The following is a 20,853-nucleotide window of genomic DNA, read 5'->3' on the forward strand; positions in this document are numbered from 1 at the left end:
TTCTGTCATTATACAATGAGAATTCTTTAACAGTTGTTCCTACAAGAAATAAAGTCATAAAAGCTTTTTCAGATTATGGACTTACTGGTGTTCCAGGCAGACTTGGTCCAGGAGGCCCAACATCACCTTTTGGACCTGGATGACCAGGTGGTCCCATAATCCCACCAGGGTCTCCCTACAGGATAAAGTCGAATCACTAATTGAAATGTGAGAATTTTCTCTTATGAAATAACTCTAAATATTATCAAGGTTACCCTAGAAAGTGCCACTACTTTGAGAAGAAATAGAGAAGAAAAAATCCCCTGTGTTTTCCTTCAAAGAGTTACAGAAGAGGAGGCATGGACCACACAACCACTAATAGTAACTAGCACTCTCTTGGTTTCCATGCTTGCAATGCGTCTGATCTACATTTCTTTGTCCCCAGGTCCCTAATATGCAGGTTGTCATTAAACCCCGCCAATTAACTCATAGTAACAGCTTCTAACTGTTTCTCTCCAGCTACCTACCCCTAGTATTAAAACTCTGGTCTTCACTGTATTCTTGTTTACACCTCTATTTTTTACTTCTATGCATGCAGTGTCTCTTGCTTCACATCTCTACAACTCCTCCTGATTACACAGGTGAATTTGTTTTATTATTCTTTCTGTTATCTTGGCTTTTACACACTCCTGCATCAGTCTCTGTGATTCTTTCTGAATCCACTACTTCCCATTTAGCAAGACAAGCACATTTTTGTCACTCTTCCAGTTATTTTCTCCTTCTCCCTTTTCATCAGCTCACTTCTTCAAGTTATTAATGGATTTTATTAGTTTCCCTTGTACCCCACACTGTACAAATACCATAACACATCATATATCTCACAGTATGCCTGTATGTCCTCTTTTCTCCCCTTCTCTACATTCAACATATACACACATACCATTTTTAACTCTTGCCGATGTAGCTGAATTCTAACTAAGGGATTTCTACACAGCAAAATACAATGCCATAAAGAGATCCCAGCCTTGGTTCATACCTGAGACAGTGTATCTGCCCCAGTGCTCTGCCAAGATGACTATGCCTGACAGTGAATTGGGATTTGACACATTAGTCTGGTTAGGACACTACACTGAAAAGGCTATTCTGTGGTCAGGACCTGAACTGATGTTTCTGCACTGCACAGATTTAATGTAAGAGCCCAATGCAACCTCCTTGAAATATTACTTAAATTATGGATCTAAAGAGCAGTTGGGGTGCCAAATTGGCCTGCAACATCTCTGAGGAGCAGACAGCAGGTTGCTGCTTGTGCATTTTAAAATCAATTAATGAAGGAGTCATACAGATGCACTCCAAAAGGATGAAAGGTTACTTCAGAGATGACAGTCTAATATGCTCTAACGTATCAAGCTTAATTAAAAACACTTAAAACTTACCTTGTCCCCTTTAACTCCTGGGTTTCCCGGTACTCCATGCTCTCCTGGTATACCCTGGAATTAATAAAAATATAACTGTACATTTTTATAGCTATTCCCTTAAATATTATCTAAAATTACACATGAAAGTAAGTTTACACTGGATTATTTACTGTGCATTAGCATTGACCCAAAATGTTAAAGAGTACTTTTATCAAATATATGCATCGTTTTTCATTAAGTTGAAATGGTGCAATCAAGAATATTTTCTGGACCCTATCAAGGCAGAATGGCAGAGACTGACAGGTTTATTTCTTCAATTTCAAAATAATTCCAAGTCTTGAAAACCAGTAATTTTTTCAAGGAAGACCGTAGCAGGTACAAACTTGAGTTTTAAATAAGTGTTTCTTCTTTTTTTCCATATGAAGGGCTACATGATTTCCTACAATAGGTAATTATTCAAATCTCTATCTTAAAAGCCTCAGTGAATTCCTACTCATGCACATTACTTAATCCACCAAATTCATTTAAAATGTTTTAATGTATAAATATTTTCAGCCAAATAAATATATTCCAACCTTTCTTTTGTCTAAATCTTCTCACCTTCCACATTTTGATTTTAACTTCAGTATTTTCCCTTGCCCTTTTCATGAAGGATTCATTATGAATACAGAGAAATTAAACAGATTAAAATCTATAAAGAAACTATTTAAATAATAGGGAAGGTTAAATTGTGTTCTCTTACTATGTTTTAACAAATACAGAAAACTTTTTCCATAACCCTTCAATTCTATTCAACCAACTATTGTAACAAGCATTTTATTAAGAATACCAGTAATTTCCACAGAATATGACAAAACTGCCAAAACTGAATAGAAAAGTCTAAGTATGATACTTAATCTGGAATAGAAAATGAACTTTCTAAGAAAAAGACATAGAAACACATATTGTTTTTATTTTTCTTTGCAGTGTAAAATATAGTTTTGTGAGTACTGACATATGAAGGAAGACAGTATTTTCATGCCAATAGTGAGGGTTCATAAGGTGCATGTTCTCTGCTGTATTCTGTCCTTAATACAGACAGACAGCTACTTGTTTCACCCAGACATCCAAATTAAAAGCATAAGAAAAAAAAAAAAATACCTTAATGAAGAACATTCTGCTTACACCAACATAAAACCATTATAAGAATATATGGAATTTTAAATTTACTGATTATGGATCAGACATCGTGTCCCACCCTATCCCGTTTTGATACTGACATAAAACATATACAGTCTATCTTCTATCCTAAGGATTTCTCCAGTTATTTCTTTTTTTAGATATCAGAAAAGGAAAAAAGCAAGTATTATCTGCTGGATGACTCTTTGATGATGTAAGTGAAAGTAAAACAATTTTCAACCTTTTATAATTTTCCTCATGCCGCATAAGATGAATCATTATATTTGTTAATTCATAATATTTAATCTTCAGAAGATAAAAGAAAATAACAAGCCTGGAACTAAATACATGTTTCTGTAATATGTTTAAATATATGTTTTTGTATACTAGAATTGTGTGTACAAATATGAGTCTTCAAGATCATCTATATCTAGGATCTACATATATAAAGTATTTATCTGCTCATGATGTTACTTGATCAAAGATCCAGCAGAACAGCAGTTTCAAAAGCAGCAATTATGAACTCAAGTGAGATGATAGTAACACAAGCAAAACAGAAATGCAGTATTTTGTTATCTTTCACAATAAGATTGGTCTATATATAAATAGAAGCACAGCAGAAAAGGCTTACAAACTATTGTTATAGAAAGCAAATCAGACACAATTTAAAAAATGTGTGCCTCAACAGAGTAGGAAAATATAAAAGGTATAAAAGAATGGTCAATAAGGAACACAGTACAAAATGATGACCTGCAGATTTGAATACTATTTTTTTTTTTTTCCCTGACAGGAGCTGAAAATACTGTACTCCAGCTGTCACTTTGCTTATATCCCTAAGACTTTTAACACGTCAACAATAACAAGTTTGCCAGCTGTGTACCACTCAGAACTGTATTTTAATATTAATAAAGTAAATGACTTTAAAGTCTGTTCAAATTAAGAGTTCCCTTCTACAAAGTAGTCTCAGAGCATGTGTGGAAAGGCCCAAGACAAAATGCAGCAACACCAGCTTCTAGATGCCTCTGTTTGTAGAAATAAAATAAAATCCAAAACCAATCCACAGAGCAAAGCTCAAAATCCCAGTTCTCCGCTGACCTTCTTGGTCCATTTCTTGCATCTAACCACTCGAGCTTCCAAAACGGTACTGAAAAACCATTTTATATTTTATGGAGGAAGGAGAACCAAGGAGAGGGAGGAGGTGTCACTTGTTAGGATACGTGACAACACGGTTTTGGACCTAAACCTAGTTTCATTTTACACAAGGGGTTAGGCAGAACATAGTTGCCTGCACACCTAAAAAGGGATTGCATCATAATTTGGAAGGGAGGCAGGTAGCCACCTCATCAGAAGAGGCCTTCTGCTATATTAGGTTGTCAAGTCAAATGCCCAGAGAACTTTGAAATTTAGTATAATGGTGCCTAATAATTTAAAATGTTTCCTAGAGTATTCAGACTGGATTGAAGTTTCACTCTGTAAGGGACGAGCCCCAGGTGACTCTACTGTGAGCCCAGGCAATGCCCTGAGAGGGGAGACCAGAAGTGAGTAATGGAGAGGGGCCTGGTGTCACTTCTCTTGATTGATTGGTGTCTCAATCACTCCTGGAACTGGGGCAAGAGAAAGTTCCAGAAGTCCAGGAGCTGGAGCCATGAATAGGGGCATGTGTGAGTCTAGAGGGGACTCTCTGCACCAAACAGCCCTGCTGGCAGGTCCAATGCTGGATCCAGGACTAGTGATCTCTTTCTCTCTCTGTCTCTCCTTTTCTTCTTTTCTAAGTAAACTTAAAGCTACTAAGTAGTGGTTAAAATTGTTAAGTAACGCAAGGTGGACCTTGATTTTCCCACAAAGCCGCATAGCTTAGACAGATATAGTTGTGAAAGTGCCAACATTTAGAGAATATTTCTTTCCATTAAAGTTGATACTTAAGTATGGATCTTGAGCGTTATCTCACTTCAGTCCACAATGAAGAGAATTTGTGAATCTGAGTCACATACCTCCCTCCCCCCAGGTGGGGTGTGACACATGCATGCTCTTCCTGCCCAGAGGCACAAGAGTTATGGGGGTACTGAATCTCCAGAGAAGCCCCTACCAGTCTGAGGGATCCCAACTGACAACCCATCAGTCTGTTGCCTAGCAACATAACGATTACAAACACACTAAAACCCTCATGAAGGAGGCCCCATCACCTTGACAAACCCCAAACAGTTGGCAGACCTGAATGTGGTGCACTCGAAAGTGTAATAACTGCAGGCATATCAAAATTCTGCTGAGATCCCCCCACTGCCTCAGCAATCCCAACCCATCAGTTTGGAACCCACAGGCATAAAGGTTACGAGCACACCACATCTCTGGTCAGGCGTCCCATCTCGCCCACTTCTCCTGGAGGGTCTCCCTAAAGAGGCCATGATCTCGAGGTTCAATAACCCATCCATTTAGTGCTTCTGACAGCCCGTAGTGGATCTGGATATCAGGGTTTATTTAAGAGCCACTAATGAGAGCTTTTCCCCTTCCTGGTTATCTCACACTCTCATTCGTTCCCCTGTTAGCATTATGTCTACTGAAACCTGACTTCACTTTCCAGCAGGGAGAGTGTTGCTCATCCAGGATGGCTGGGCAGCAAGCTGTCTTGGTTTGTGCTGTGCAGCTGCTCACAGTTAACAGACTCAGGTGTCTGTGCCTGGAGATTTTAATATTGTCTCTAGTTTTAATGGAATTATGTCTTGCTCTGAATATCAGTTTTACTCATAAATCTGACCTAAATTCTAAGTTAATAAACATAATTGTTAATTCTGTTCACCTTATTATTCTTTACCCCTTTTACAGGCAGTAAACCAATTCAAAATAATACAAAACCACTGACAGAAATAAGGAAGGCCATGTGTTTAAATACCATGGGAACTCTTACTTTCCATGTTTCTTTTAATTTATCTCCACACACACTGTTCTCTCCAGCTCACAATGTAACTTTATTAAAGCTTTGACAGATATTTTTTAAATTTTCACCTGCTCCTGTGAGATAAGAGTGATTTTTGTAGAGCAAATTATCTGTGAATCAGACAAATTAGTATTACTATTCTTCCTTGTTCAGACAGTAACACAAGGACAAAAATAACATCAGCAAATGGCACAACTCTACCCTGAGGCTTCAACACCTGACTGCTATAGTAGTACCACCCACAGAAGAAGCCCCTATGATAACTTCTGTTGTACTGCTTCACTGGCTAACTGTTCACACACCACACTTCTACAGCTTGGTGAAACCGCACAATACATACAACTTCTCCTGGCAGTCCCCTGGGTCCGACAGGTCCCGGAGGTCCTTGCAGTCCCTGTGAAATGATATAATATACACTTGAGATAAAAGTCAAGACACCTGTTGTAATTTGGTGTAAAGCATTCTCATATGTAAACGGATGAAAACATCTAGCATTAAGAATTATCTTCTACATGGAGTAAGAAGTACAGAGTTTGCTCATTCTCCCTTTGTTTAATATTTAGTCCAATAAATCTTTGGGACTGATACTTACAAAATCCAAATTATGTATACAAATCAAATACAAGCAAATACAAGGGAACTACCTAAAAGGAAAGACAAAAAAACAGGAGAAAAACAAGATTCCCTCCTTCAAGGGACAGATCTAGAAGTGATTTTTTAACTATGTGGTAAGTGTTCCTTCTTTTTTGGAACAGATTTCATCAGAAGGACTCCAGAGCACTGAAAAAAAAGGGGATTGAGATGTAGAGATAAAAAGATGACTTGGTGCAAATCCTAATAATCCTTTGGATCTCTGTGAGCTTCTTCTGGAAGGCATACAGTGTAAAGGTGACCTAGATTTCCACTGCAGTAACAACAATTATTTGAGTAGCTCCTAGCAAGGAAGGACATTAGCTTCCAAAAAGCAGTCAAAGGAGTTAGAGTGGAGAATAACTTTTAAGACCACAGTTTTGTGGATCCTATAGCTGCACCTATTTGCCCTGGGACTTCTGATGAACTAAGGAACTAACTGTGGGTACTATCATATCTAACATGAATAGTGTTGGGTGGAATAGTGGTTACATTTTCACAGTTTCCAATTCTACTTTATTTGATACAATTCAAGGGATCATGAGAGATTCTCAAGAATATTTGTGCTTCAGTTACTTTCTTCTAAGCAAGGCAATGACTATTTTGACATTACCTGCAGTCTCACAGGATTAAACATAGGACCTGCTAATGTACTGGCAGTGGTTATCCCTTGCCTCGCTCATGGATAAAGAGAATACACCCAGCTACTGGTGGAGTTGTAATTGCAAAATGGGTGCTCATATTCTTGAGTGGCCAAATAACATTTGAGCTTTGCAAAAAAATTCCTTGCTGAGTGATGCTGAGATCAATGAGAGTTTTATGAACCAAAATAGCCATGATCCATGCACAAACTTTTGATATAGACTATTTGCATTCTCTGCCCTTTAATACTAGCTAAAGAGTTGATAGCATTCAGAGTCCTCTTATGCAACAGCATAGAATGTAATGGCTCTTAATACCACAAAAATACCTTTCACCTACCTTTGATCCTGGATTTCCAATAAGACCAGGTGGTCCAGGGTCTCCTGTTTCACCCTAATAATATTGTTTGAGAAAATAAAAAATAAAAAAAAAATACTGTTACACCTCCCAGTATCAGCTATATACACCAATGATGTATAAAGTGTGCACAAATCAAAAAATACCTTATTTCCTTTTGATCCCTCCATTCCAGTTTCACCCTGGAAACAGCAAGTACAACCATAAGAAGCTAAAATTTTAACTAAGATCAAGTAAGAGTTTAATTTGCTACCTTAAAATGTTATAATATAGTTTGTAAACTTAATAAATATTGAGAAAGCATTAAAGAATTTATGATGCCTTGAACAAACTCTGAAAGGCATTCCTCTTTCAAACTAATTCTGTTTGCAGGTTTTCCTAGGGTTTTTAAAAAAAATGTTTGAAAACACATTTGCTTAAGAGCTTCTCCATTCTAAAGGCTATTCTTTACCACTAAATCTCTACTGGTGACACAGCATTCATCTCCAAAACCACACGTTATTACAATATGCCTTATTTTGGTTATAATATGTTAATCACAAGTACCTGAGCAACCTTCAGTTGTGTATTAAACAACATAACTAGCTCTTGTCAAATGTCATAAGAGAGGACAACAGTTAATTAAAAATAAGGAACACACGTAAACAAGCTATTACAGAATGAGTGTTCTGAAAATAACCCCCAAAACAACAAAAAAAATTATGCACACATAAAATGGCTATAAGAAAACTGTCTGATGTTAAATGCCACACTAGAAATTGGTAAGACAGTTAAAATAACAGAGTTCATCCCACATAAAATTTTGTGAAATAACGGAAAGAAAAAAAGAACTTTCAGGGAACAAAAAAGTATGTACTTTAAAGTTAATTCATGGACTCTACCAACTACAGAAATGTTGAAAAACAGGGCATCTCTGTTTTTTATTTATGACCTGTGTGAACTTGATGTATGTAAGGAGACAATACATATGCTATCTTACATAATCACTGAATCTAATGAAAGTGTACAAAGAAAAGAATTACAGCATGAATACAGTATGAAAATCGTATCAAACATAAATTATTCACATCATGAGTTCAGAACATAGCTATACTTACTGGATCTCCCTTGTCCCCTTTTTCAGAAGGCTCTCCCTGTGGAAACATAGGGAAGAGGTTAACACAGATTTCAAATAGTAAATAGTACATATGTCTGGGTTTGGTGAAGAATCCTTGAAAAATGTTGTGTTTTTTTTTTTTTTTTTTTTTAATCTATATAATATATATGTACTACAAACCTTTATTTGAGGGATGATGTTGATGACAAGACCATGTCATGTGTGATCTTTTCAAGCAGGAGCACATGGGACCGTCAGGAACATGAATTATGCATATAAATCTGACAAATTCTCCAACACAAGTGCTTTATAACACACAAAATCATGAGTCTGTCACATTGACAGAGTAAAAAAAAGTTTCTGTCTCTATTAAAACTGTTTATACACAGGGATATGACCAGAGAAACCAACTGGAAGCCTAACAGTTAAACCGCAAAGTGCCTGTTATTCAGTGGATGAAGAAGTGGGTATGTCACACATTCCTAGAAAAACACAATATACACCTATTCCCCAGTAACATTTCCCCCCTCCCAGTCTTTCTGGAAAGTTTAAACTTAAACTAAAATATAATAAATTATGAATTTTATTTGTAAATTTTAATAATTTAAAGACTCCTTTTTTTTCATATAGATATTAAAGATCACATTTATAACTTGAAAAAGTATGAATGGCGTCTAATTTGTGAGAATCACTGGTCATAAACTGATATAAACATAATTTTAAACTGGTAATTGGTAGAAGCCTGAATGTGTTTAAACTTAAGGACTCTGTGAGCTGTAGGAACAGGGAAATTTAGTTGCACACATAAATACTCTCTCAAGGAAGGGCTTGAGTAAATTACTCAGGATATTCAGAGACTGACAGCTTTTCCTATGCTCAAATATATTTTCTTGATACTGAGTATATTTTCTAAGATTTGATTCATAATCAGTACATTCAGCCACCTTCTAGTATCACACACTAGCACAGAAGTAAGGAGTTAATTTACCTTTTCTCCTTTTGCACCAGTCATTCCCACTTCTCCTTTTTGACCCTTTTAAAAAAAGGAATTATATTTAAAACCTTTTATATTATAACAAATGCAAACAAACTCCTCATCTCCTTCAACTGTACTTTGTTCTGTGTAGGGCACGAAATCTTAACTTCAATTGCATTGCAAATCTGAGATTTAAACATCTGCAAATTAATTTAATTACTGTTTTCTATAGCAGATCTATAGGCTTCTCAAGAAAAAACATTGCCAATCCTGTGACATGTCCAGAGCATTTGTCTCTTTCCTTCCAAGTGTAAAAGGCATCCAACTATTAAAAATTCATTCCACTGTTTCAACAGGACAGATGCCTATAAACAATATATTGCCATATGATGTGGATTCAGAATTTGACCTCCAGGTAATTTTTAGAGGCTAACTGTAAGTATTTTTGGTATATCAAGTCCCATTGTTACAGAGAAACTACTTTAAATATTCATTAATTACTATCAAAAAATTTTTTGAATTTCAACTTTTTTAGAGTCTTTTCCCCCTAACTGGCAGGCCAGCTCATTTGACTTCTCCTCAGTGTTATAGAAACTACAAGTAATTCTTCCTGCATTTTTCCTTTCTGGTTAAGTGTATATTACAGGAGAAAGGCTCAAGTGCTGTACCTGCAGGATAGCAGGGTGAGTTGGATATTGGACTATACAGATCAAAGAGCCAGTCATATATAAAATCTATTCCTTCAGTGACCATTGTGATAAATAACAGATATTGTATTAAAGGTGGCAGATACAGGTTAGATAGGCACTTTGAAATCTCTCCAAATTCATCCAAAATGCTTACAATGTCTCCCTTTTGGCCTTTAGGTCCAGGGGTCCCAAGTAATCCTAGCAGTCTTGTATCACTCTGGGAAGAAATATCACCACAAAGATCAGAGAACAGAACATGTCTCCATTTATTTACAATAACAATTTATTTCCCATAACAATTTCACATAATTTACCAGTATGTAAATTCAGAAGTCCTAATCTATTACTAGAAATACTAATTGCCTATGCAGTACATCTAAGTAATGTATTGCAGCAATACATCGTTTACCATGTATTCATGCTTCAGTCAGACTAGCAGAAGATGAATAAAAGCATAAAAGTGAAATATCTATGTTGAATATTGCTATGCAAATCTGTATTGTTTTTCCTTAATGCAAAGAACATATTTTTTATGCTCATTATTACAGTACATTTCTCAAGTATGTTAGAAAAGAACAATAAAAATCACTTCTCCTATTACAAAAACCATGTTTTTTACTTCTGAGCAGCATGAAGTAATGAAATGTAAAATAGAACTAATTTAAGTCTACTACAGTAGTGAAACAGAAGGAGAGGGAATGAATATGATCAACAGGCTCCTCACACTGCTCCTAAAAGGAAAGAGAGAGATTTAAGAACCAGGGGTTCAGACTGTATACTTGCTCAGGTGTTATTGCACTGCATCTATTTACTCTTCTGTAGAAGGTAAAGACTCAACAGAATACAAAGCCAATGGTTTCCTCTTGCCAAAGCCAGGCTCAGACTACTTAAGGGGAACATGTTTTCTCGTAATGACAATGGAAAAAGCAACAAAACCAATGACCCTGAAAGATGAGCTTGAGTCTGGACCCAAGGAATCCGAGCCCTTAAACATATGCCACTGGGATGAATGGGAACCCTGAGCAAGTCAACTCCCCTTCCCATGTTCCAGTTTCTGTATCTCTAAAATGGGAAAACATCATGATGAATAAAAGTGCCATTTACACTGTTAATATAGTCATAAGTTGATAACTAAATATAACCTGAATAAAATCAATAATTATTTTATAATTATTAATGTTCTGGAGGATCTTCTTCAGTGTTTAGGGTTTGTAAAACTATTAATAACCTCATTGTCAAAATCACCTCCAGAGCAAGAGGCAGATACCCAAAGAAGGGAACTTAAGTATTGCTGAGAAGTAGTTGACTACCGTTTGACTGAGAACAGTCTAGGTGTCTGTTATTATGAGTACACTATCAGTTACGATTTATTCTGAGTCGTGCATTTCTTTTGCATATAAGGAGGGGAAAAAAAAGGGTATTAGACCAAACATTGCATATTTATAGGTCATTTTCTCTTTACAACAAAATGTAAGTAAAATATGCTGAAGAAAAAAATCTTAGAAAAGTAATATCGAATTATTCAAGAATAATCTATAATTATTATGAATTATAATGATTTTGAAACATTTGCTGAGCAGATTGTGATGTAGTTTCAATTGCTTTGTGTTGTGGTTTCATTTTTATTTTTACGTGTTGGAGAATATTTTAGATTAAATTGATCTGTATGCCCTTTGCAAAGATGTTTAGGAGCAGGTTTGACTGAAGTGACCTTATATCTATGTACGGAAAACCGGTAAGTAAAAAAGATGACAAGCAGAGACCTTGAAAGCCAAGACAAAGGATGATAACAGAGGCCTGAGTGTGTATAAACACAAATCACAAGGCCTCATTTACCAGTCACTGAAGGAATGTAACCTACAGAGCAGGGCAGAACCAGTTTCTTGGCATAATGAAGAGAACAAGATGCATGTATCGAACACATGCAAACCATCACATTTACACTGAAAGCACAGAAGACACAACGAGAAGGAATATAAAAATAGTGACACGTCTTGCAAGAACAGGCACAAAGGAAGAACAAGGGAAGAAATGCTCCAGTGCTGTCTCCCCCCCCATTAAGGATCAACGCTACTACTTATCCTCTGCAGGTTACCCTCACCTTCATTAAAGAAAGACTGCTGATTTTGGTTTGCCATTCAGCACAATTTGCTGCTGCAATCAGCAACTGTATTTATAGTGGTCTCTTTCACTGTATACATGGATCAAGTAAATTCTGCTTTTAAAGACTTGCACTTTAGCCTCTTTACACAGTAAGGTGATTGATCCTGAGACAGAAAAAGCTTGGTCGCAACAAATTATTTAAATACACAGTGCAATTACAACTGCTCACTGATACCATACAGAAACCAGAAGAATTGCAAGTAATCTGCTAAGAAACAGAGAAATTACATATATATAAAAGACGTTATTAATTATGATGGGTCTTAAGATCTCTCTCACTGATCACCCACATTTCTAGGTAGCAGTTTCTCATGATTCCTAGAAACACCAATGCAAAGAAGCCATACTAATATCCTCAGGAAAAAAAAAAAAAAAAAAAAGATATTAAAAGCTCTATAGCAACAAAAATGTGGTCACAGTTTAAACACTTTAAAAAGACAAACTAAAAGAAGACCTTGTGAGATCCTTGAGAACATGAATAAAATGTTGGAAACATGACAAGACTGTTTCTTGTGGTGTAAGAAATCTCAAAAACCTCAGAATAGCACTGGAATATCATCTTATAAAGGAAAATAATTGAGGCACATTGCAAATAATTTATTGGAATGTGAAAGATTGCTTGGTGCAGTGAACAAAATCATCACTCATCATACTATACAAGAGTGGGGAAAAAAGGACAGTTACTGGTGTTTACATCTGACTAAATAAATTATCAGTGACAAAGCAGACACGCTGCCCTTGACTTTGATCACCTCTTTGATGTCTTTGTCTTGTCCTTTATGAGAATATCTCATTCCCATCATAAAATGTATAGAAACTAATATGTTTGCTGTAGCAGTTGGAGAATTAAGTTGACCAGGAAGATGTGAACACGTAGTTACAGAAAGTTTGAGGATTTAAAGCCTGCTACATGCATGAGAAAGCCATATCCACCCTCATCTGAAACCAAACAGCATTTCCTTCTTGAACAGCTAATTGCTCATGACGGAGTCATTAAAAGCTTCAAACTAGATAGCTAAAGGAAGAAGAAAGTTGGTAAACTGTACAGAATTGAAAAGATGATTAATTTATAGACACAAAGCAGTTGGTCTACATTTTTTTTCCAGAATATTGTTAATTAGGAAATATAAGATACCTTAGGAATTCTTAGAGCCTTATAATGCTAAGAACCATGATTTTTGGAGACAGATGCCAGTTCCTGAAGATCACCACTGTTTGTATTTCCTCCTGCAGAATTAACTTCAAAGGGTCTCTCACGGTAGAAGAGATTAATAGTCCAGAGGCAGGGAATGAATTACAATAAATATGTTATTGATAAACAGGGCTGGTATCAGTGAAAGTTGTTTTTGTCAGGAAAAAGAAAATGGTAAGAAAACTAAAGGTATAAAACCAAATTATAGAAAACTTCAACACATACATATGAAATGGCAGACCAAAACCAGCAACTAAGTCTCCAGATATGAAAATGTCCCTGTCCGTAAGAGCATATAAAACTAGGCTTTATTCCTAATGTATGTTCTAACGTGATAGAGTGATTTGGAATGGATTAAATATCAGAAGTATCAGATAAATCACTTCAGTGATAAAAGCAACTAGGAACATATGTTTGACATGAATTTTGTTCCAGAATTCCTATTCAAGAAAAAGATTTTAATACTCATCTGGGTATGTTATGTAAGAAAAATATTGAGAATTCACCTGCTCTTTATAGTTATGCATTTTAATATTAAAAGAAATGGATGTCTTCCAGGTTTGACCTGCATGACTTAAGGTATGATACACAGAGTAGCCTTTGTATTAAGTAAACATTCCTCTAACAGTGCTTCATCAGTCATTGAATAAAATAAAATTTTCTAATCAGAGAAGTTACATACTCACTTTGGCATCAATTAATAAAACTTCTGTGATCTTTGAATTATGATCCCTTACAATGGCAGACACTACCACTGCGTAAATAATTTGAAAAATCTGTGGTAAGAAGGTAAAATCTGTCACATGGTATATTGTCATCATGGTTTAAACCCGGCTGGCAGCCAAACACCACGCAGCCACTTGCTCTCCCTCCCCCTGCCGTGGGGATGGGGAGAGAATTGGAGGGGTAAAGGTAAGGAGACTCTTAGCTTGAGATAAAAACAATTTAATAACTGAAATAAAATTAAAATACTAATGATGATAATAATAATAATAGAAAATACAAAAGAGTAATCCACAATGAAGTTGCTCACTACCTGCTGACCAATGCCCAGCCCATTCCCGGCTAAGGATCTCAGAGAAGAGAAAATCCTGAAACTGCAATCCCAGAAAGAGAGAGCAGCTTCCCAGCCCAGCCCACCCTCATTTATATACTGAGCATGACGTTATATGATATGGAATATTCCAGTGGCCGATTTGGGTCCTTTGATCTTGCCATACTCCCTCCCCACTTCTTGTGCACCTGTGCACAGGCAGGACACAGGGAGTTAGAAAGTCCTTGATTTCTTGGCAACAACTAAAACCATTGGTGCGTTATCAAAATTATTCTCATACCAAATCCCATACTGAATCCAAAACACAGCACTATTCTAGTTACTACGAAGAAAAAATTAGCTTCATCCCAGTCAAATCCAGGACAACTGTCCTACACAATTTTAACTTTTTTCTATGAAGAGCTTGGAGCTGCAGGAGGTTCTGTAATTAAGACTATTTTTATTAGTCTATAATACAAACATGAAGACAATTCTCACGGATTGCTAGCAGATCTTTTAAAATTATGCCTCTTTGTCTTTCTATTCTACTCTTAGGATCATGACAGAGTAGGTCAATAAAGAAGAAATATTAAGTATGGTTCAAAGCAACTGAATTTGGAAATGGGGAGCTGATGCTTTATGCTAACAGCTAGGTGGTCCACCCACCTCCTTTTTGAGTTGTATCAGGTAAAAATACGTGAGTAGAAGATGGATGGGAGTCAAGACACATGGCAGCTGGATAGATGACACAGCAGGTATGTGACTGGGGTGTGGACTGATCCTGTACAGGGATGCAGAAAGGGGACAGGGAAGGATCCACTTTTTGGATTAATTTGAAATGTGGTTCACAGGGATCAAAACTGTAGTCATTTCTACCTTAGGTGTTTCTGAATCATAAACACACACACACACAGAGACACAATATCAATTCTCCATACCTCATTATAATGCTTGTTCAATGAATTCAGAATTCCTTTTAGTCCAGAAGGACCCTATATGAAAAAATATGCATCAGAAGGTGATTTTAATTTAACTAATGTTATGTTTACATACCTGTATTCAAAGAGCAGTGGTCATGTAAAAGGGGTTAGATTTTTATTTGATTACACAGTAAATTATTTTCTGTAAGTTCATTAAATCTTTTTTTTTTTTCAGGCACAGAGGAGGAAAGTCAGTTTCTAAATCCCTGAGTTTTGAAAACTGGCATCTTCTTTTGGAGTGAATCTGTCAGAGAAGGTAGAGGTGATATCCACATCAATTTTAATACAAATCCCTTCTGGTATGAGCAGCACCTTTGTTCTGCAGCATTTTAAAACTCTTTCCACTAACACAAAGCTAACTCAAGTTTTGATGTAGAAGCAGCTTCTAAAGTAAACAGCTAGATTTTTAACTTAGAGTACAGAAATTGAGGAATGCCAGAATTCTCCAAAAGCGTAACTTCCTAGTTTTATCAGCTTTGCAAGTTTATACTTAAACACACAGCTTTCATCAAGAATTTCAGTAACCGAGGAGGAACTTTCTATGCAAATGCAGGCTTAGGATGGAGACATTAAAAAATATGTGCTTGAGAAAAATAAAACATTTTTAGACATAATATGCCATAAACCAATGCGATTTTTAAGTGTTGTAAATCAGGGTAGAACATAAAAATTTCAGTCAAGATCGTATGAACTAAAACTCAGTTAAATTTACAAATTAGCACAGTAGCTCTCCTTAAGGTGAAATTTTCACATCATGAAATATGAAATACAGACACTCATGATGATTATAAGAAACATTTGACTACATTAATAAGATTACAAAGTACTCAATTAAATTATTTGGTCTGAATGACCTGCACTTAACAGAGACAGGGCACAAGGGCAACTCTGCTCCTGCAGGGCTTTTTTATAATTACAATTTATCCTCTGCAGCTTCTGTTAGTGGGAAAAATGTAGCTGGCATACAAGCACCCTAAAGATTGCTTTAGCAAACTGTATTCTCTCCGGTTTTGAAAAGGGTTGTTCCTCAAAAAAAATGGAGGTTGTTTATCAGTCAGATGCTATGTTAGATATTAGTCAGATTTTTTTATTGCATTTAGATTTTGTAAAGGTCCTTGTTAATCATTTTATGTGCACTGTTCTTATACATACATCACATGACAGAAATATTCTGGTATGCTTCATAAAAAGAAAACAGCTTTCTACACTTTCAGAATAAGAATCTATTGAAAGTCTTCCCATTTTCATGCTAAAGAACCTGTAAAACCTGTAAAACCTCTTTCAACTGGTTAAGACTTGTGTAACAAGAACGGCTGTCAAGTTCTTAGCAGTGCAACAGCAAGACTGCAAAATATTCCTAGAAAAACTGAAAAATCTTATCTACTGGTTTCAGCTAGGGATCCGAGGAAGACACTGAAATACTATGTATTTTGGGTAAATATAAACTAAATACCCAGTTACTTTACTTTTCTAAGACAGACATCACCTGTTTACTACTTCAGAGTTGCTGCTGCAAAACCATCAGGCAATTCAGGGTAAAAGATCATGACAAGAACAGCAATGATTTTGTCACAGGTGGCATACCTCATATCTGATAATTGCACATGTATATCCCCTGGTATCTTTTCGCTCCTATGTAATCATATTTTGAAGTGTTCTGATAGAGCTTTTAAATGAGGTAGATCATGATTTGCATTCTGACAGCAAAGCCTTCTCTGGAAAGATGCATCTGGTCTGTAGGAGTGCACAGAATGGCAAAACCACAAATTTTTCCCACATGTAGAAGACCATTCTGTGAAACTCTGATGGCTCTCCTTACCAGCAAAAGTACTTCCCTTGAGGTACTGAACTTCAAAAAGATGAGAAACAGAACCATGATTTTGAGTAATCAAACAGACAACTTCCTTGGAGAAAAAAAAATCAACTCGATAGAAACTAACTAATAAAAGAGAAGTAATCACAAAGTTCCCATGGAGTCTGAAGGTATAAAAAACTAGGAAGATGGTAAAATCAGATAGGCAAAAGTTATTAAAATTGATGGATAAATCAGTAAGACCTAGCAGAACATTACTGCAGCATACCAGAACAAGACAGGTGTGTTCTGAGACATCACCACTAAATTATGAAATACGATCCTATGTATTTTACTGTGATTACATTGTTACAGAAAGATAGTGGTATTTAAATATTAGGGGACGTTAGGAAGATATGGAAGCCATATGAAACATCACAGGTGCCTCACTCTCACTTTGTTCCCCAGCATTGGAATAGATATATGGCCATAAATTTTTCCATTCATTTAACTTTCGAAGTGAATTGTCCATCCACTAACATAACTGCACAATCCACAACAAAGTCTCTACTGGTAAAAAGAGAACCAGTAGTATTGGTTTGCAAGTGGAGAAGCAATGAAATTAACAGGAGTTGAAGAATTATTGTATAAGCAATTTCTAGCTTTTGAATAAGAATTTTGCACATCTGCCACTTTGAATCTCACTCAAGCAGTGTTTCCTTTTTCTTTTTTAATATCAAGCTGTGTAATTGAGAGAAGTGAAGCACACATAGAGTACAGTTGTATGAATAAGAAAATAACTGAAAATGTGTCCTGATTGTTTTCCAGAATTACAAACAGGTTTCAGATGTTTTTTCTACAAAGCAGGAATAGAAACACAGGTGCTTAAAAGGAAATAGCTCCAAACTGTGAAATTACTGGGGTTTATAAAATATTTTTCTCTCTTAGCTTTTATAGTTCATCTGCATTTCTGTAATAATGAGACTGCTGAAAAGGTCTACCCAATCTCACAGTCCATGCAGTAAAATGTGTAACAGGTACGTTGTACTGGTTGCATCTCATGAACAGCCCATTTCAGAGAACACAGCATTGCAAGTGACTCAGTGTAATCACTTTATCCATCTATTTCAGATATGTGCCCGCCCATTAAAATACAATACTGTTTTTCTACTACTAGAACGTAAAAAATCATGAAACTCATCAGTGCAGATGTGCAGTATTGTATAACTATTCCAAAGCACAAATGGAAAGGAAGATGAAGGCATGACATCTGCCACAGTAGAATACATTAAATAAATTACATTTTGATATGGATTTTATAAACTGAAATGCATAGAAACAAGCAATATGACCAACCCTTGCCAGCCATTCCCATCCTACCTTGTAAGCATTTCCAATATTCTAAAAAGCAGCAGAAAGTCCAGGAAATGCTACTGCCAATTTTCACTTATCATTTCTTTAATTTTCTGTTTATTGTAATCAACTGATAACATTCATTCACTTTCAAATATTGGTAGAGGAATGACAATATTTCCTGAGGCAGAGGAAATGAGATTTCCAAGGCAAACTGCTGGCTACTTAAGATAACTATTTTGGTGGTACTGACATACAGACTGAATAACAAGAGACCAAGTGTATGGAATTAAATGAAGAAATCCAAGTAGTCAGTGAACTTCTCCAGTGTCTCACATTCAACACAAACAAAAATGAAACCATATTTTAATTTAAGACTTTAAGGAGTAACACAAAGCTAATGTTCCAGGCAAGAATAGTTGTGAAAATAAAAGATACCCTTGCAAAGGTAAATGATGAACTGAGTTATGAGCTTCAAGGGCTATAGAAATTGTGGAATAAATCTATTCTGGTTGCAAACAGTAACTTTGGACGTGTTGGTAGAAAACAGCAGGTTCACGAGGGTGAATAATCGTGAGTGCAGTTTACTAACCGCGATCTGATTTAGAAGACCACAAGTTTCTTTCCCACCTCTACCACAGACAGCTTCTTGGACAAGATGGCAATAGGCCAAATCAGGTAGTCCTCATGTTCCCTACCCTTAAAACCCAGTGCTGATAGCACTTCCCTTCTGCCAAACAGCAACACGAGGCACCCCGAAGAACGTTGCTATACTGGTGGAAGTCTCTAGCAAAACTCTAGTTTGGCACTCTTTTTATTTTAAAAACAATCTGATGTCCCACTAAGATGGGAACTATTGAGAAATGGAATTCCTCCAGTCATAACAGTTCCAGTAGAGACAGAGAAAACTGGGACAGAAAAGATAGTTAAGCCTTAATGGAGAAACCAGTAAACCGCCTTTTTCTGTCCTCTAGCTTACCTACGTAAATAGAAACACCTGGCTGCTGATTCATGTAAAAGTAAAAACAAACAAAAAAAAACCCACAACAAAAAAACTCACAATCCCAAAACCTCCCACAACTGACCATAATATATAAAACAGTGCCAGACATCATGAAGCTATTTTCTAAGCAGAACAAATAGAAAAATAATATATCTCCTCCTAACAGAACTTGACACTAAACCAGGCAGGTAGTAATTCTACAACCCAAGACCAGAAAAGTATTTTGCCTAAGTGAAGACTGTGGAACTGCACCTGAACATGCTTAGACCAATAGCATATAAATACTAAGTTCAGACACCTTTCATGCATTTGCTTTTAAGTACTGAAAAAAATACGGTGCAGGAAATAGAAAGCCAATGCATTGTGCACCCTGGGCTGCATCAAGAGAAGTGTAACCAGGAGGTCAAGGGAGGTGATTCTCCCCGTCTGCTCTCATGAGACCCCACCTGCAGCGCTGTGTTCAGGTCTAGGGCCTCCAACATCAGAAGGTCATGGACCTGCTCGAGCAAGTCCAGAGGAGGCCAGAAGATGATTAGGGGGCTGGAGCAGCTCCCCTAGGAGGACAGGCTGAGTGAGTTGAGGTTGTTCAGCAAGGACAAGAGAAGGCTGCAGGGAGACCTTATAGTGGCCTTCCAGGACTTCAAGAGGGCCTGCAGGAAAGATGGGGAGGGACTCTTTTGTCAGGGAGTGTACTGACAGGATGAGGAGTAACGGTTTTAAACTGGAAGAGGGTAGATTTCAATTAGATACAATGAAGAAGTTCATTACTGTGAGTGTAGTGAGACACTGTCACAGGTTGCCCAGAGCAGCTGTGGCTGCCCCCTCCCTGGAAGGGTTCAAGGCCAGGTTGGACGGGGCTTTGAGCAACCTGGGCTGGTGGAAGGTGTCCCTGCCCATGGTCCCTTCCAACCCAAAACATTCTATGTTTATACATATGCAAAATGAGCTATGGTCTGCTGGTAACCCCTTCTGTGTTGCTAAGTCCTGTATATATTTTTGTTAGCACCTATGGCTGAAGAAAGGTATCAGCTCAGTTCTCCAGTCAGATCAAAATGCTGTATTTGCAACCTCACAGCATCCTACCATCATAGTATTTCTTTTTGTTTCATAAAATCAGCATTTTAATTTCCACGAAGAGCCATGCTGAGTAGAGTAACAGCATGTGAAAGACAGTATCTCTTTCAGAAGACTTTAGAATAAAATGCAAGCAAGAAAATGTATGAAATACATTTGAAGGGTAGAGATTTTGATTTCACAATCATAATTTTCAGAATGAAATGAATAAGGGTATTTAACAGAAGCTTTAAACTGCTCCTTAGGCTCTTAAAAGGGGGGAAGGGATCAAAAAGCACTAGAGGGAGCTGCTGTTCTACTTAACCTGTTTGGATTCCTGTTTTCAGCATAAATTGTTACCTGCTGGAGTGAGACAAGCGTGAGCACACATTTTAGCTCTCCAGTATTGA

The 20,853-nt window shown here is 36.7% G+C and overlaps 1 protein-coding gene across 3 annotated transcripts in view; it reads right to left on the minus strand.

The window, feature by feature from the left end:
• Positions 1–20,853, minus strand: part of COL19A1 (collagen type XIX alpha 1 chain) — a 177,702-nt gene that overhangs the window by 16,802 nt on the left and 140,047 nt on the right. For all 3 annotated transcript variants that reach the window (XM_033002791.2, XM_042803595.1, XM_042803594.1), the window contains 9 exons: positions 15,201–15,254; positions 10,029–10,091; positions 9,198–9,242; positions 8,211–8,246; positions 7,260–7,295; positions 7,096–7,149; positions 5,825–5,878; positions 1,413–1,466; positions 86–175 (listed from right to left, as the gene is read on the minus strand). In XM_033002791.2, the coding sequence (XP_032858682.2) occupies positions 86–175; positions 1,413–1,466; positions 5,825–5,878; positions 7,096–7,149; positions 7,260–7,295; positions 8,211–8,246; positions 9,198–9,242; positions 10,029–10,091; positions 15,201–15,254 (486 nt within the window). The remainder of the gene's footprint in view (positions 1–85; positions 176–1,412; positions 1,467–5,824; positions 5,879–7,095; positions 7,150–7,259; positions 7,296–8,210; positions 8,247–9,197; positions 9,243–10,028; positions 10,092–15,200; positions 15,255–20,853) is intronic.

Source organism: Tyto alba, unplaced genomic scaffold (assembly GCF_018691265.1).
Source record: "Tyto alba isolate M040663 unplaced genomic scaffold, T.alba_DEE_v4.0 Super-Scaffold_40, whole genome shotgun sequence".
Lineage (NCBI taxonomy): Eukaryota > Metazoa > Chordata > Aves > Strigiformes > Tytonidae > Tyto > Tyto alba.